General features: G+C 55.4%; 4 protein-coding genes across 4 annotated transcripts; 1 reads left to right on the top strand and 3 right to left on the bottom strand.

The window, feature by feature from the left end:
- Positions 1–796: 796 nt before the first annotated feature.
- On the bottom strand, positions 797–2,551 carry B0T15DRAFT_544419 (WD40-repeat-containing domain protein). Its single transcript, XM_062870071.1, has one exon. The coding sequence runs from the start codon at positions 2,466–2,468 to the stop codon at positions 969–971; it is 1,500 nt and encodes a 499-aa protein (XP_062717490.1). The 5' UTR covers positions 2,469–2,551; the 3' UTR covers positions 797–968.
- Positions 2,552–5,549: 2,998 nt separating this feature from the next.
- B0T15DRAFT_577978 (uncharacterized protein) lies at positions 5,550–6,397 on the bottom strand (the record flags this gene model as incomplete). The annotated part of the gene is made up of 2 exons (XM_062871079.1): positions 5,987–6,397; positions 5,550–5,945 (listed from the first exon to the last, which is right to left on the bottom strand). Exons 1-2 carry the CDS (start codon positions 6,251–6,253, stop codon positions 5,550–5,552), a joined length of 663 nt encoding a protein of 220 aa, XP_062717489.1. The 5' UTR covers positions 6,254–6,397.
- Positions 6,398–6,524: 127 nt separating this feature from the next.
- B0T15DRAFT_544414 (uncharacterized protein) lies at positions 6,525–9,030 on the bottom strand. The gene is made up of 4 exons (XM_062870070.1): positions 7,670–9,030; positions 7,233–7,609; positions 7,020–7,178; positions 6,525–6,957 (listed from the first exon to the last, which is right to left on the bottom strand). The coding sequence occupies exons 1-4, from the start codon at positions 8,633–8,635 to the stop codon at positions 6,867–6,869; spliced, it is 1,593 nt and encodes a 530-aa protein (XP_062717488.1). The 5' UTR covers positions 8,636–9,030; the 3' UTR covers positions 6,525–6,866.
- A 111-nt stretch (positions 9,031–9,141) lies between these two features.
- B0T15DRAFT_544410 (P-loop containing nucleoside triphosphate hydrolase protein) lies at positions 9,142–14,590 on the top strand. The gene is made up of 14 exons (XM_062870069.1): positions 9,142–9,427; positions 9,493–9,994; positions 10,053–10,285; positions 10,351–10,636; positions 10,691–10,924; positions 10,984–11,660; positions 11,731–11,893; positions 11,970–12,218; positions 12,285–12,483; positions 12,544–12,615; positions 12,707–12,822; positions 12,874–13,058; positions 13,129–13,565; positions 13,654–14,590. The coding sequence occupies exons 1-14, from the start codon at positions 9,290–9,292 to the stop codon at positions 14,387–14,389; spliced, it is 4,227 nt and encodes a 1,408-aa protein (XP_062717487.1). The 5' UTR covers positions 9,142–9,289; the 3' UTR covers positions 14,390–14,590.
- The last annotated feature ends 487 nt before the right edge of the window (positions 14,591–15,077 follow it).

Raw genomic sequence — 15,077 nt, 5'->3', positions numbered from 1 at the left:
ACCTGGCTCAGCGCTCAGAGCTCCGGATCCAATGTAGCCCTGCTTAGTCTTCCATCAACCTTCGACGTTACCGGAGTAAACACGCCTTCGATAATATCGGGATTAGCAAGGCAGAAGACAAGTACCTCGAGGTGTGGAGAGAGTTTGGGACAGCGTAAAAAGAAGGTCGCGGACCCGTACCCACTGGAGGGAAAGGAGAATGAAACCGGGGACGAGAGAGTCAGGAAGATGATGGAGGCGCTGGATGATTTGATGAAGTGAGGCTCTGCCACAAAGTGGTGTAAGAGTCTACTAGATTTGCATATCTGTGAGCAGGTGTCACCCGTGCCAGTAGTCTTTGCAGTGCGATATTATATGGATCCACGTTCCCCTCGTCCCTTACCGGTATCTACCGTCACTGCACAATAGGATAGAAGGCAAGACCGCTGTTTACAAATCGAAGGTTTAAGTTAGGAATTGAAACTGCCGAGCTGGAACCTGCCGCTGATCAGCCTTTTGCGATAGCGGAGGGCGAGGGACGCAGAATGGTGGCTGGGCTGGCTGGGCAAGTTCGCACTGTACATGTACATGTAGCTCAAGTCGAAGGAGATTGGGATTGACGGTTGTGGAAGGTTGAGGAAGCATGGACGGGCTAAGTCTGAGTCAACAAACCAAACTAGGTAGGTGTTATGACGAGGGTGTAGTGACTGCGGACCCTATATTGGTAGTTGATTCCTAGAGGTTGATCTGATCTCCGCGCATGTTCTTACCCTCGCGTTTTTTCCCGATCCTGCCAACCAACCTTGCAGCACGGAGCCGGCAGTTGATGCACCCCGATCAGGGTACTTACTAGGTCGGTCTCTTGAAGACCTGTATATCAGTGTTCGGAGGCACAAATCTCAGCTGTTGGAAGGCGCCCAGGCGGTGATGGGCAATATCTTGGTGGACATTTGTATCCAACCTCTATCTTTTACCTCATTCGACAGCTGCTACACGCTGATCGTCCGGAACACACTAAACTCCTCGCCCGTAGCGACCAATGTGCCCGGTATTTGCGGATGCCAATGCAGCTCCTTGGCCAGGTTCTGGTAATGCACAAACAACAGCTGCGGCGGCACATCCTGCACGCCCGCCGTATCCTTGCTCTCCTCGTCATCCAGCTCAACCGCCAAGTCCCACAGCGTCACCGTGTTATCGCCCGCCGACACCGCCACGATACTGTCGTCCGTCGGGTGCCACTCCACGCTGGTGATCTGTTCCTTGTGGAAGTTGAAGCTCGCAATGGGGCTCGGCCTCTGCGCCGCAGCCGCCGCCGCATTCACTCCTGCGCTGGGCTTCCACTGCCGCAGATCCCAGACCGCCCACACGCCCGCGTCGTCGCCCGACGCCAGCAGGTGCGTCGTCTGCCGCGACCACGACATGACATTGACGTCCACATCGCTCACCTGCATCGTGAGCGCCGGCTTGCGCGCCTTGCTCCGCACGTCCCACACCCGGATGGTGCCGTCGCTGGAGGCCGAGGCGAACACGGACGCCTCCGACGGGCTCCACTGAATCTCTTCCACGCTGGACGTGTGGCCCTGGAAGGCGCGCGTGTCGGTCACGAAGCCGCCGCCGTCGGTCCGTGTTGTGACGTAGATCAGACCGTCGTTGTCGCCCGTCAGTAGCTTGCCGGCTGGGTGCAGCGGCGACCAGTCGACCGCGTAGCCCTCGGACTTGTGCGCGCGGATGGTGCACAGGGGCTTGTTTTGTTGCGGTGTGATGACGGTACCCGGGGTATCGAAAGAGGCCAGGTGAGGGGTGATGTCGTGGATGAAGACGTTTGTGGACTCCGTCATGGTCGCGGTGAGAGTGACGGGGGGTTTGGAGGGGTCTTGGGAGGGCGTCTGGTGCGCTCGTATCCGGTTGGTGGTGGTGTTGAGCGGAATGCTCTTGTGTTCTAGGATGGGGTCGGCATCTTCGTCGTCGTCCTCATCGTCACTCGATTCCTCGCCGTCACCGCCCTGCATCTTGCTGAGGCCGCTGAACTTCATGACCATGATGGAGTTGTCGTTGGCCTTTGCGCTGTCTGCTTGCGTGCCAGCAACCGTGTACATGGTCGCAGGGTAGACGCTGCGGTTGTCGCCTAGGCCGTCGCGGATAATATCGAAGGAGAGACATGGCCATGGGGTGCTCAGATTGTGCAGCATCCGGTATGTTGTCGGGTCGGGGGACAGGGTTTGGCCTGGTTCGAGCTTCGTCCTGCCGACGATGAAGGTGCCGGGTGCGGCGGCGTCGACGTCCATTGCCTCTTCGGCTTCCCGTTCTGCATCTGGCCTTCCGTCGACGCCAGCCTCGATAATCTCGTCCTCACTCTCGAATTCATCCTCGAATTCGTCCTCGAACTCTCCCATGTCGTTGTTCTTGTCGTCGACGTCCATGGCGTCGGGGCGCTCGCCGGCCTTGAGCGGCCCCGCAGCAACTTCCTCTTCCGCCGTACGCTTGGCCATTCTGCTACCTTTGTACGTGCTTGATCGGTGCTATCGAAGGCTTGCAACGCGACCATCAGACTCGGTCGCAATGGAAACTCGGGTCAAAATTCGCTGTGGGTTTTGAACTTTTTAGTGGGGTCGTCTTATCACCCCGCATCTCATGCTTATCTCAGGTTATTAATCGGACCCGCATCCCCTAACCCGTGCCCCTGTTCCAATACTTATCCTGCTCGCAACGCCACAACCAAAGACTTACGGTTGGTAGAATAAACGCCGTATCATCAACAAGAGGTCTGGAAAGGCTTAACGGTTGGAAACTTATGACTAGTTTGGCAATAGCAGCTGCCTACAGGTGTTCAAGCCGGAACGAGGCAGTCGCGAGGCGGTCCTCCTACCATTTAAGTCGGTTCAACTGTTTATGAGATTCGCGGCTTCCCAAAATCAAAACAGTAGAATTTCCCAGCCACTTGTTGGCTATAATCATAACTCTCTAGTTGTAAATTTACCTAACCGTATAATTACGGCTTACCAAAACGGGCTGCCACCCCTAAGTACTAACTAGTAATTCAGAAGCCGAAGTAGTACTAACGCACAAGTCAGGAACTACCGTGGGTCGGAGGGTCCAGCAGAGCTCGCAGATGTCGTTCCGAGGCGAAACGGGCGGTCACCTGTGACGAGGCGAGGGGACACGGTACGATTTAGCCAGGCACTATTGTCTCGCTGGGCCGTGCTCTCTGCTGAAGCTGTGCAACGCCATGCTGCTGAATACATGAACATTCTGAGCGGTGCGCGATACATCGATGGACCATGTGGCCTCGCCGCCTGTCAGCTGCGTCGGGGCCGTCATGTAGGTCACGTACGATGGGTCCAGCGTAGCTAACTGTTGTCGAGATGGTGTACGGCGGAGGAGTAGGATTGTCTGGGGACAGCGAGAGACCAGCAGTCGTGGTGTTGTCCGCCATCATGCATACGAACCAACCTTCCCAGGAAGTCCCAACATCCACCATCGAGTCGACTGGCCGAGCCAAGGACTACCCAACGTGCAGCCGCCGTTTGTCAATCCTCCCCGTACAGTGACTCCCAGCGCGTCCCTCCCGATCGTTGTGATTGACGGAGAGAACATGGTCGTCGGCGAACCATCACCTACTAGGACCGCATAAGCGGCCCGGGATGCCATCCGGTTCTGTCCCTTCTCTGCAACTGCAAGGGCAAGCGTGTCGGAATTGCCGAAGGGTACCTACCTTAGGTACCTACCTTAGCCATCTCCAACATTAAACAGACGCAGGCGACTGAAAGTAGTATCTGTAACCCGGAGAGGCCCTCTGATAGGCTGCCGGGTGAGTATGTTGGGTGCAATGCTGCTCAGACAAAGCTTGACGCGACCACATGGCGAACCAACAACGCAGGCCTGTGGCGCGCATTTGGCGCGGCCGTCCGCCCACGACGATGCCGCACACCGGCATCCACACAGCCAACGGGCTACTACAAGTGACAAGTCTTAGGCCACGCCTCTGTCACCAACTCAATGTGCCATGCCCCGACGTCCTGGAACCGGCCTCTTCTCACTCAAAACACCAGCGGCCGGATTCTGCAACCGCACGACCAATACAGAAACACTGAGCCTCTCACTGTTGTGTTGGCCTGCGAGCCAGCAAGCTGGAAAGCCCGCAGCACCCTTTCCCGCTCTCCCTCATGCCCATTGCAGACGAGGGCTGGACTCGGACCCTTACAAGTCTCTAAGACCGGAGCCATTGCTTCGTCCATCCCTCGCTCTCTCAGCTCCTCGTTCTGCCCCACGCAACGATTGATCTTTCTCATCTCAAACCATAATGAATCCGTTCGTTTGCTAAACCCACCGTGTGCCTTTGCAAAGTGTTTGCTCTGAATTGGTGCGGTCGTAGCCCGGGTTGCTGTGAGCACCAAACGACAGTTCTCAGATTTCAGGTTGTGCCTCCCCTCAGCTAAATTCCAAACATGGTCCATCTTCTTGGGCCACTGCGGGGGCTCATAGCCAACACGCTAATCCTCGGCTTTGATTACACCTCTTGGTTTGAACGCGGTCGAGGTTTGAGCCCAAAAGGGGGCTCGCGACCATGGACGACTAAGGGGTTTGTTTTGGGCAGTGGACAAGTGGGCAGGTCTGAGCCATTCCCCGACTTACCCGAGGCCGGATGGGGTGAGAGACAACGATAGGGTCCTGGAGTTCTTCATCTTTCTATATATTATCCTCAGGAGTCACGTCCGAGTTGCCTGTATCCCCATCCTCCTCATCACCACTGTCTTCTCTGATCATCGAAGCAATCAATATCATCATCATCAGCAAGCAACGGGTGGCGTTGACCGTCTCCTCTTCCGCAGTGCCACCAACCACACACACACACACACAACATCCCAAAACCCGCGGGTTTTTCCCTCCTCACGCACGTACCGTACCGTACCCCGAGCAGACAATATGTGCATGTTCGAGCGCACCATGCTCTCCTGCGGTCACTACTCGACCGAATTCAAGCGGATCAAGGGAAATTGTGCTACAGGACGTTGCCGGGTTGCCGAACCGCGCGTCTACGACGTCCAAGCCACGGACCCGCTGAAGATCTGCCGCTCCTGCGCCGACTACGCGGATCAGTTCATCGACTACTCGTCTTACCACCGACAATCTGGTCACACGGGGCGTTCTTCTCGCAGCGGCACTTCCAGGGATGCTCAACGTTAGGCTGGGTGTCAGGATCGGGTGCTGGAGGAGGATGTGGGCACAAGGAAGGTCCATATCACGGCGGGCCGTGGTATACTGGATCCAGCTGCTCGCTCAGGGAGCATGGTGTGGACGGCGTGAGGGTATTGCATGTATTGAACGATGTAAAGAACGAGCGAGCGCTGGTCGTTTCTCTTTTTGCCGCTTTTTTTTTCTTTTCAAAGCGTGGTAGAATGATGGGATAGAATTTAAGGGTTTATTAGGTTTCACTTAGCACACTGGTAGTGCACCAACGAGAGCGGGAATGAACCGGAGTGAAATCATTCGTATCAAAACGTTGAATCCTAAGTAAACCCTCCTCGTCTCAAATCCCCAAAATAACCGGACCTTGAAATGAACGCCAATGACTAGGAAAGTGCAGCCCTCAGTGCAATGACAGCCATGTTATTGACACAGCGGGTTCTCATGACCTCCGTGTACTCCCGAACTTCAAACACAATTTCGTCCTCCGAGGAGCCACCACTCCCCTCCACCACATCAAACCGGAGCACCCTGGGATTCATCTCTTCCAGCATCCCCGGCTCCCACGGCCCACGAACAAGGTAATACTTGAAGGCATGATAGACCTCGATCCAATCCAGGTCGGGCACTTCCATGAAGGCGTGGATCGTGCCGTGGCCCTCCTTGCCGTACATGTCGATCCAGCGCCCGGCGGGGAAGTCAAAGCTTGTCTTGTCGGTGACGGCATCGCATTCCCATGACGCCACGAGCAAGAAATCAAAGGGCCGTGCCCGTGGTCTGAACTGTCGGGTGCGGTTGCACGGCCGCGGCGCGCATCATCGACATCCACGATGGCGCCGGTATACTCAGAGCCAAACATGCGCGACACGACCTGCGCCAGGAGTGCCCGTGCAAGTGGCATCGCGTTGAAGTCGCGGAAATCTTCGGCTGGCAGGCCGCCGCCGTCCCGGTTATGGTACGGCGGCGCAGGGAGCGGCGGGTCGAGCCGGTGGGGGAGCGTGATGGGGATGTTGACCTCGAGGACACACGGTGTATTGGCGTCGATCTGGAGCGCGTTGGGCCGGAGGAGCTTGACGGGCGGTAGTGCCATGGTGGTGTGGGATTCGAGAAGGAGTAATGTTTTAAGGTAGTGTCTGATCTGAGGTGCTTGGCAGACTTCGATTTGATCAAGAAGTTCAGGGACCTTGTAACTTGTAAGTTCTACCTGGCTGACACTTCGGTCAGAAGAAACAGAGGCTGTTGTCCCCTTTTATACACATTTCTCAAGCCTCTTCTCGGGGCCCAAAGCGCCGACAGGGTACGGCGCAGTCTTCTGCCGTATCGACTCCCTCTGATTTTGTTCCGCCTTGCATAATGTCATTCCTGTATTTCGGCTTGGCGCACACGCACCAGACTGGCACGGTGAGGCTTGAGCTGCGGTTGTCCATGAGCTGGCTGCTTTCATGTTCTGGTCAAACTCTAGACACCAAATCGGCGACAAGCCAAGAAAGCCCAGAGGTACATATAATTTGCCATCAACAAGGCAGCAGCCGAAAAAAGGGCTCTGGCTCTCTATCTACGATACCCATAAGAAACCGCAGTAGTGTGCATCAAAAAGAGACTAGAGTGCAAGTTCACCCAAGCCAAAACCCAAAGCCCTTGGCCAAATCCAGCACAAATATCCAACTCAGAAGGTGTAACATCCGACGCGGCAATTCTCTGTCTCAAACAAGCGGGGCAAAGAATCTAAAGCGGTTTTCCGGATCATACTTCCCTTTAAGCATCCGCAGCCGTTCGAGTCTCCAGGGCTCGTACCTATAGCGTATTAGGGGAATGTATCGAAAAGCCCCATGACTTCCTGTAGAATAGGTACTCACCCGTACATGGCTTGCAGGCTCTCGTCGCCGTATGCATAGTTGACATAAATGCGGTCATCCTGGCTACCCAATGCAGCGGCTTCCATTGCTTTGCTCCAATTCTTGGCTGCTTCATCCAGCGTCGTGTTGCCAACAGCCTCATAGGTGGCGACCGGCGATCTAGCTGCAGTTTCAGTCTCGTATCAACCAACGTATAGATCCGGAAAGACTTGCAGCAAGAGTCTCTGTCTGCGGTCAGGGAAGGCTGTGCTCTCGGAAGGGACTGCCTGAACTGCTTGCACGGAATAACCCTCGAGCATGCAGAACGAGTGAGCAAACCCTTCCTCGCTCACCAACATCTCACTAAAAAGGGTGTACCATTCACGCAGGGCTCGGACTTCGTACGCGTCCACGACAGCGCCTCGGAGAAAGGCGGTGCCCTGGGGCTGGCATATCGGGTTGTTTATGTCAGTTCCCAAGGCGACCATTACTCCAGGGTAGTCGGTCACTCCGGATGAGTAGCTCGCCGGACCGAGGGCATGGAACGGGTCGGTGTATCCCCCGCGCTTCTCCACAGGCCCGTTCCAAAATACCGTGAATATGAGCACGGGCTGTTACACCGTAAGCCAAAACCCTATCCTGACCATCATCTGTCAAGGACGGCAACTCACCATATCGGGATCGATTTTCTCATTCCTTGCCCAGACAGACCAAAGCACCACATTCGCCGGCTGATCCTGCATGACCCTTCCCACCACGGTATACAACTCCTCCAGCCTCCCCCCCGTAAAGGTAAACACCTCATACGCCCACTCCCTCCTCTCCTCTTCCACATCATGCACCCTCACGGTCAACTCGCTCACAACCCCAAAGTTATGCCCGGCCCCGCGCAAAGCCCAAAACAGATCCGCCCTCTCCGTCCCCGACACCTGCACCACCTCCCCGCTCCCCAGCACCAACCTCACACTAACAATCTGATCCGCCACGAGGCCATACTGCCCCTGGAGCAAGCCATGGCCCCCACCCAGCGCGGGCCCAACCACAGACACGCACCCGCACAGCCCAGTTGTGGTCTGCTTCCCCGCCGCCCACAACTTGTCGATCACTTCGGAAGACAACAGCCCGCCGCCGAGGGTGGCTGTGCCGCTCTCGGGGTGGTGGAGGTGGAAGCTGGTGAGGTTGCGCATGTGGATGAGCACGCCGCCGCCGCCGCCCTGCATGCGCGCCAGCCAGCGGCCCGTGCCGTGGCCGCCTGTGGTGGCGAGGAAGGGGAGGTTGTGGGCGTTGGCGTAGCGGACGGTTTGGGAGATGTCGGATTCCGTGGCGGGGATGACGATTGCGGATGGGTGCGGGGTGTTGAGTGGGTTGGTGGACCAGCGGTGGGCGAGGAGATGGTGGAATAAAATGGCCGTGTCATCGTGTGGGAGGAGAATCAGGGCTGATGGGGAGAGGAGCGGGCGCAAGGTGTTCCTGATGTCGTCGCCGTGGTGAGGGGCAGATAGGGGAGTGTGGTTGTGTAGTAAGGGGGAGAGAGCGCGGAGTGAGGATTCGGGGGCTGCGATCAGGATGCTGGCCGCTATGCTGATGATGATACCCAATGTCAGGCCCCATATCGTCTTTGGGTTGATGCTGAGCATCGTGGGTTGTTGGCTGGAAGGTTGAGGTTGTAGTGGGGGGCGAGGTGGGGGGGGAAGAGTGCGTTAAAGCGTGCCAGCAGGAGAGAAATATGGCAGAGGCGTGTATCCATGAAGTATGGACCCTTATTAGAGGAATAAGGGGGCTTTAAGAAGGAGACGAGTGGAATTAGGAGAACTCCCGTCTGCAGTTCAAATGATGCCTCACTGGCCGGTGTACCGTTCTAATCTTCAGCCCGTAGAAACAAGGTCCATTATTGTTGGAACTTGGCCGTCCTCTCGACACAACACATGTTGTGGAACCAGCCACTGTGTCGGTGATGGGCGGGACTCTCCGAACTGAAATATCGGCATATGGCCGGGCCCGGCGCGGACCCGGCGCCGGACGCTAATGTTGCACAAACACACAAACAAACCACTGCAGTCTCACCTGCATTGCAGCGACCCATCCAGGCCGCTTGCTGTGGAGCTGGCAAATGGGGCTGGCTTGCTCCGTGCAAAGCCGCCATGGCATCGTTTCTTGCCGTCGCTCATCCATCGCTCGTTCTGAGCACTGGACCAATTTCGCACTTTTTTGTCGTGGAACAGAATCGGCTCTTCAACAATCACGGCATCCTATCAATCTTTTGCGGCCAGCGGCCGTACTCTTCGCCGACGATGGGACACGAGGGCATGATTCATTTGGTGTCCTCAGCCAGCGATGGCATCTTCCTCCTCTACCTTCCCTTCCGATGCTGGGAGTTGCACAATTCACGCCATAGACATCTCACGGGAGCGTTGGGTCACTGCAAATTGGTCAGTGAAGGTCCGGAAACTTCTGTGTTAGCGCGTGGTGCTAATCAATAACGTACACAAATTAGAGCGTTGGACTCGTTCTCTCCGCTTACTTATTCCTTCGCCTGTTCTCTCTGCAACTTGGACCTCTTCTTCTTTTGTCACTTGCAGCATCACTGATTGCAGCGCTGGGTTTGAACCTGCTCATGTACTTGGAGCAACGCCGAGCAAACAAACCCTCGGACCTGGCGATCTTGTACCTGCTCGCGTCAGTGGCATGCGACTTGGTAGCTCTGACAGTGCCCTCCGCAGTCCGCCGGCCTCCACCGGCTCGGTGGTTGTTACACACCTTACTTCTGGTTCTAGAGTCGTTCGAATCGCCGGTCAACCAGGCGTGGACACCACGAAAAAGCCAGGCCCCGGAGGACAATAGCAGCATTTTAAGCAGGCTCTTCTTCGCTTGGATCAACCCTGTTGTCCTGCGAGGATACAGAAGCCTGCTCCTCAGCGACGACTCGCCACCTCTACCCCGAGACTTGGACGCAAAGCTATCCAAACAGGGCATGGTTGAATCGTGGAACCGGCGAGGTTAGTACCAACCGTACGTGTCCCTCTTGAATAAGGTACGCGCTGACCTGCTCCACAGCGCGGCCAGAGACCAAGCTGGCACTACCCTTAGCCTTGTTTAGATGCATCCGACGGGCCTTTGTTGCTCCAATCGTACCTCGACTCCTTCTGATGCTTTTCCGATATTCCCAGCCTGCTCTAATACGCCAGTCCATTCAGTTTGTCACTGATGGCATTCCCACAGCTGCTGGTGTGGAAACCCGAGGGTACTGGCTTGTGTTATCAGCTGTAACCATCTACATTGGTCTCGCTGTGAGCTGAAAGCCCACTATTCCGCGTGTCAACTCCTCTGTCCTGACTTTTACCCACTCTCGCAGGTTTCGACGGCAGCATACCAACACAGGCTGAATAGGCTCAGAGTAGTGACCAAGAGCGCTCTCGTGGGTATCATTCACCACAAAACTATCGAGTTGCCCAGTGCTACGCACGATAACGATAACAGCGAAGCTATCACCCTCATGAGCAATGATGCTGAGGGGCTAGATGGGGTTGCCGAAATGGTTCACGAGACATGGGCTCAGATTCTGGAGGTGGTCATTGGAATCGTCTTATTGTCCCGAGAGGTCGGCTGGATCTGGCCTCTTCCCTTGATCCTTATATTCTGTACGTCTACGGAAGACCGTGTCATTGTATGCTGCTTAATACCTGACTTTACAGTGTGCTCTCGCATGAGCCGTTACGTGGCCAAGCACTTAGGGCCTCGCCAGAAAGCCTGGAATACCGCAACGCAACAACGTGTGGCAGCAACAAGCTCCATGCTCGGCGCTATGAAGGTCATCAAGACACTGGGACTGCAGCGATGTATGGCCAGGTTCATACGTCGTCTGCGCGACGACGAGCTGGCCACAGCATCAAAGGTCAGGTGGATCATGGTCTATTACAATGCTGGCGGTTCGTCTCTGGCTCTTGATCAGTCCTCTAGGCGAGCTGGGCTGACCTGCGTGATTAAGCTAATATGTTGGGAATATTCTCCCCAGCAATCACCTTGACACTCTTCGCTGTTGCCGCTGCGCGACGTGGCCTTGCTTTGAAGCCGGAAACGGCATTCACGACAATAGCGATTTTGAGCATGGTCACCCACCCAGCCAACATGGTCATGACCATTATACCGCGCGCAGTTGCGGCATTCGCCGGGTTCCAGAGAATCCAAGCTTATCTCCTTAGGCCGCGTTTGGTTGACGAGAGACGGAACCTACCCTCGTCGGGAGAAAAATTTGATTCGGCGATCGAGGTCCAGGATGTTGCCGTTGGCGAAGATCCCTCAATTCTGGAAGGGGTCAGCATTGGGGTGAACTACGGCTCGCTGATCATCCTCTCTGGCTCAGTTGGGTCAGGCAAGTCGACGCTGCTCCGGGCGATCCTGGGGGAGATCCGTCCTGTCCGTGGTTCGATCCAGGTGGCACAACGACGGATAGCCTACTGCTCCCAGAAGCCATGGCTTCCCAACGGAAGTATCAAGCAGGCTATTTGCGGCATCATGGACGGCGAACAAGGCGATACCCAATGGTATCGGCGTGTTCTGGAAGCTTGTTGTCTCAACCACGATCTCGACCTTCTACCCGATGGCGATGAAACACAGATCGGGAGTGGCGGCGTTAACCTCTCTGGCGGGCAAAGACAGCGGGTGGTAAGTGTGGTGTACACACAATCAGGATCCTTATGTGGACTGGAAGAAGGGGACTAAATATATCCCCAAGGCTCTCGCCCGCACATTGTTTTCGAGATGCGACATTGCCCTGCTCGACGATGTTTTCAGTGCTCTAGATGGAGACACCGAGACGAAAATCTTTCGAAACTTGTTCGGGCGAAGAGGAGTCTTTCGACAGTTAAACACAGCCATACTCCTGGTTACGAATTCCGGCAAGTGTCCATGTTCCGACTTGTTGTTCTTGAATTGCAAGGAGATGTATCATATGTGGCTAATCGACACTCTTAGCCCAATTCTTTCCAACCGCCGACCGCATCGTGATTCTTAGCGGCGGTAGCATCACAACACAAGGTCCATGGGAGGCAATAAGACACAAGGCCCACTCCTCGATATCCAAGTTCAATGTTCAGCATCAAACCGACCGCGTCGTTGATCCTGCCTCGCTTTCCAACTCTTCAAAGCTGAATGCTCAGCCTCAGATCAGAGAAGAAGCCCAAGCCGATCTCGCCAGGAAGACTGGGGATCTGAGGCTCTATTGTCAGTGTGGTTGCAAGCAATGGCTGGTAAACTGGGAGAATCCTTTGCTAACTTTGCGGCTATTAGGGTACTACTTCCGCTTCGTTAGGCTGGTCAACCTTGCTCTCCTCGCCGGCTGCACCGCGTCTTACTCCTTCTTCATCACCTTTCCGCAGCAATGGCTTAAGCTGTGGACGAAATCGAGCAACCAGAACCAAGTCTTCTATGTCTTCGGTTTCATACTGTTGTCACTGATATCATGGACCTCCACCAATGGCACAATGTGGTAGGCAAGGGTTACATCCAACCTGGTGATCTATACGCGCGGTCTTAACCTGGTCTACAGGTCAGCAATGATCCGGATTGCACCTCATTCTGGGCAAATGATTCACCAACACCTCCTCACCATTGTTTCGAAGTAAGTGCACCAAATTCAGCCATCTTGTCCATAGATACTCAAGATCATCGGCGTCTTCTTGACCGGCTAGCTGATGCTCATCTCGGATCAGTGCCCCTCTGTCGTTCTTTTCCAACAACGACAACGGCTCTATACTTACCCGGTTTACTCAAGACATGCAGCTCATCGACAAGCAGCTTCCTTCTGCACTTGCTAACTTGGGAACCCGTAAGTCACCATAACCTGTCATATTTTCCTTTAGTCTAATGAGTTAAGCAGAAGTCTTCAAGCTGTTGGCGCAGGTCTTGCTGCTTTCCATGGCGCAAAAGCGGCTTGCCCTATCCCTGCCGGTGTGTGGAAGTCTGGTATGGATCATCCAAAAGGTCTACCTGAGGACATCGCGGCAGCTTCGGTTTTTGGAACTGGAATCTCGTGCGGCGGTTCTATCAAGCTTCCTAGAGTCCGTGAGTAACGGTGTACCATTATTAAATCCGCGAGTTTTTCTCAACCTTGCTGACTCATTGTGCGGAACAGGTTGAAGGTCTTGAGACGATACGGTCGCTTGGTTGGCTCAGCGAAACCGCGGACCAGAACACGAAGCGGTTGGGGGACTCGCAGCGCCCTGAGTACCTTCTTATGTGTCTCCAACGATGGCTGAACCTTGTTCTTGACTTGATCGCCGCTACGGTAGCGGTAGGCATCATTTGGGCCGCCGTCGCCTTCCGCGGGCAGATCCAAGCTGGACAGGTCGGAGTGGCACTCAACGTCGTACTTGTCGCCAACACGACCTTGCTGCGGCTGATCGAGTCATGGACGGGTTTAGAGGTCTCTCTAGGTGCGATTGCCCGGTTGCAGGCGCTCAAAGCAACGACGCCGTCTGAGCTGATAGACAAAAAAGCCATCTTTGAGCCACCCCGTGGGTGGCCGACCCAGGGACGAGTCGAATTCAAGGGTGTTACCGCGGGGTACAGGTGAGTTTTTCTGTTCTCAATACGCGCTCGAATTTATTTGAAGAGAGATAGGTGCTGACCCGAGGTGTAATACGTACCCATACAACAGCGCTGAAGCCGTTGCCTTGCGGAATCTGACGTTGACAATCAGCGCAGGCCAGAAAATAACGATCTGCGGCCGCACTGGCAGTGGCAAGAGCTCCGTTCTCCTGGCGCTCCTCAGAATGCTGGATGTGCAATCAGGCCGTATCGAAATTGACGGTGTCAACATCACCCAGATTCCCCGCGAGTTTTTGCGGCAGCGGTGCTTCGTGGCCGTGTCGCAGGACGGGTTCCTCCTGCCCAGTGAAAGCCTCCGCTTCAACCTCGATCCGGAGTGCCTGCTCGGAAACGACCAGATCATCATCGGCACGTTGACAAGGGTCGGTCTCTGGTCGCACTTTTTGGGGAATTCTAAGGAACATGGTGGCGGAGATGGGCACCCAATCCTGGACCAGAAGCTGTCGTCCTTCTCGGCCTTCTCCGCCGGCCAGTCCCAGCTCTTCACCCTCTGCCGCGGCATTTTCAAGGCAGAAGCTCTACGAGCTGACGGCGGGCGGCCGGTGGTGCTCCTCGACGAGGTCACCTCTGCGCTGGACTCGACCACGGAGAGGGCTGTGCAAAGAATCATCGAGGACGAATTGTCCGCGAAGGGGCATACCACCATCATGGTTTCGCATCGGATCAGTCAGCTATCCGAGTGTATGCGGCCGGGAAGGGATGTTGTTGTCCGCATGAGGGATGGGAAGCTGGAGGGTATTGTGAGCGACTTGAAAGGGGCGGCTGGAGAGATTTTGGGTTCTTAGAGAGAGGAGAGTGGCCACTCTGGATTTGGGGATGGATCCTTGACGCTTGGATAAAACGAGGAAGCGGAATCATCGCTAAAGTTCAGCGATTTCAGGGATAGCAAGTCGCCTACAGGAGACAGGATGCGCTATCGCAATAATATAACGTTACATGGGATCAAGCCTTAAGGGACATCAACGATTGAACGCTGTAGAGGCTGTTACAGGTTACGGGTTCCCGGGTGGATGCATGTTGAACGAGACCAACATCAACTTCGACCAATGCTAACACGAATTCACTCACCCCCCTTACTCTCGGCTAACTCTTTTGGTCAGTGTCCGGCCCGGTCGTTACCGATGCCGTCCAACACGCCGGCTCCCTGGCCAATCCACAATCCGACTCGACCGCGACCTCGCGACCGACGACAATGGTCTGACGAGTATCTTGCATGCTGTTCCCCCCAAGTATCTCGTCATCGCTGTCCCACGCGGTCACAGCATCGTGGCCTGTTGTTTGGAATGTTGAGATTGTAGTGGGGGAGGGGGGGAGGGGGGGGGGGGACGGGAGGGGAGAGTGCGTTAGAGCTGCCAGCAGCAGAGAAATATGACAGAATGGTGTGCCCTTAGTGGAATAAGGGAGGCCCTGGTAATCTAGGGGGCTTGAAGAAGGAGATGAGTGGAACTAGGGGAACTCCTGTCTGCAGTTCCA

Source organism: Chaetomium strumarium, assembly GCF_033439665.1.
Source record: "Chaetomium strumarium strain CBS 333.67 chromosome Unknown B0T15scaffold_8, whole genome shotgun sequence".
Lineage (NCBI taxonomy): Eukaryota > Fungi > Ascomycota > Sordariomycetes > Sordariales > Chaetomiaceae > Chaetomium > Chaetomium strumarium.
Note: the sequence above shows the minus strand (reverse complement) of the source record. Positions and strands in the feature narration are given on the sequence as shown.